The sequence below is a fragment of the Hipposideros armiger genome, unplaced genomic scaffold (genome assembly GCF_001890085.2).
Source record: "Hipposideros armiger isolate ML-2016 unplaced genomic scaffold, ASM189008v1 scaffold_62, whole genome shotgun sequence".
NCBI classification, from domain to species: domain Eukaryota; kingdom Metazoa; phylum Chordata; class Mammalia; order Chiroptera; family Hipposideridae; genus Hipposideros; species Hipposideros armiger.
The window spans coordinates 4,106,826-4,107,776 of NW_017731412.1; the positions used below are offsets into that span (position 1 = coordinate 4,106,826).

Below are 951 nucleotides of genomic sequence, written 5' to 3' on the forward strand. Positions count from 1 at the left end.
AGAGAGAAACCCCACCGAGAAATCATGTACTGGAGCTGGTTCTTATTTTTAAAAAGTCCCAGATGACGGAGTTCAGGTAACCCACAGGCCATATACCAATAACTAGAGGATTTCATCCAAAGGGCCAAAATACCCTTATTTTTAAACAGAGACTGAAAACACAGACTCTTGTGCAAAAGGATACTGTCTCTTCTGCTGCCCTCTTAAAAGCCACCACCACCAAAGCCTTCCTGTGACCAGTGGTTTGGGGCCGCACACACCGTCACACTGGCTGCACGTCACTGCTCACGGCAGTTTCCAGGTCCAGGAGGAGTGTCAGTGCGTCCCTCTGGGAACGAACGCTGCAGAAACGACACGTGCCTGCTGCGAAGGAACCACAGTGCAGGGCTGTGGCGAGTGGTCTCGAGAAGAGGATGGGGGCTGTCTGCAGAGTAGAGCGGGCTCCTCGGGCTGAGGTTGCAGGGAGAAGGAACTGAGCCAGAGAGAACAAGTGCTTTTCCAATTAAAGTATATTCATGATGGCATTGTACAGCTGAGTGAGCACCACAAAGTGGACGGGAAGGCAGGAGGTGCGGTCCTGGGTGGCCGGATTGCACGTGAGCCAGGAGAGCGCGTTGTACTGCTCCAAAACAAACCTGCCGAGAGAAAACAGCGATCAGCGATCAGCGCATGCGCTCCACCAAGGGGCAGTGAGCTGCCCGTTTCTCTCAGGGCCAGACGCCAGCGGGAGGAAGGCCTCACGTCAGCCCTTCACCTGCCCCAGGTTGTCCCGTACTTTTCCTCCCATCCCCCTTCCTTCCAGATCCGCACTGTCCAATATGGCAGGCACAGGCCACGTGTGAGTTCAGACATGAAACAGGCCCTGGATTTCAAAGACTTAGTATTTAAAAAGCATGTGAAAGAGCTCATGACTATTTTTACATTGATTACTGTTGCCATATTATTTTTGAT

General features: G+C 52.3%; 1 protein-coding gene across 1 annotated transcript in view; it reads right to left on the reverse strand.

Moving 5' to 3' along the window:
• Window positions 1–6: 6 nt before the first annotated feature.
• MED13L (mediator complex subunit 13L) overlaps window positions 7–951 on the reverse strand; it is a 260,986-nt gene continuing 260,041 nt past the window's right edge. The window contains exon 21 of the mRNA XM_019641580.1: window positions 7–635. Coding sequence (XP_019497125.1) covers window positions 503–635 — 133 coding nt within the window. The 3' untranslated portion in view covers window positions 7–502. The remainder of the gene's footprint in view (window positions 636–951) is intronic.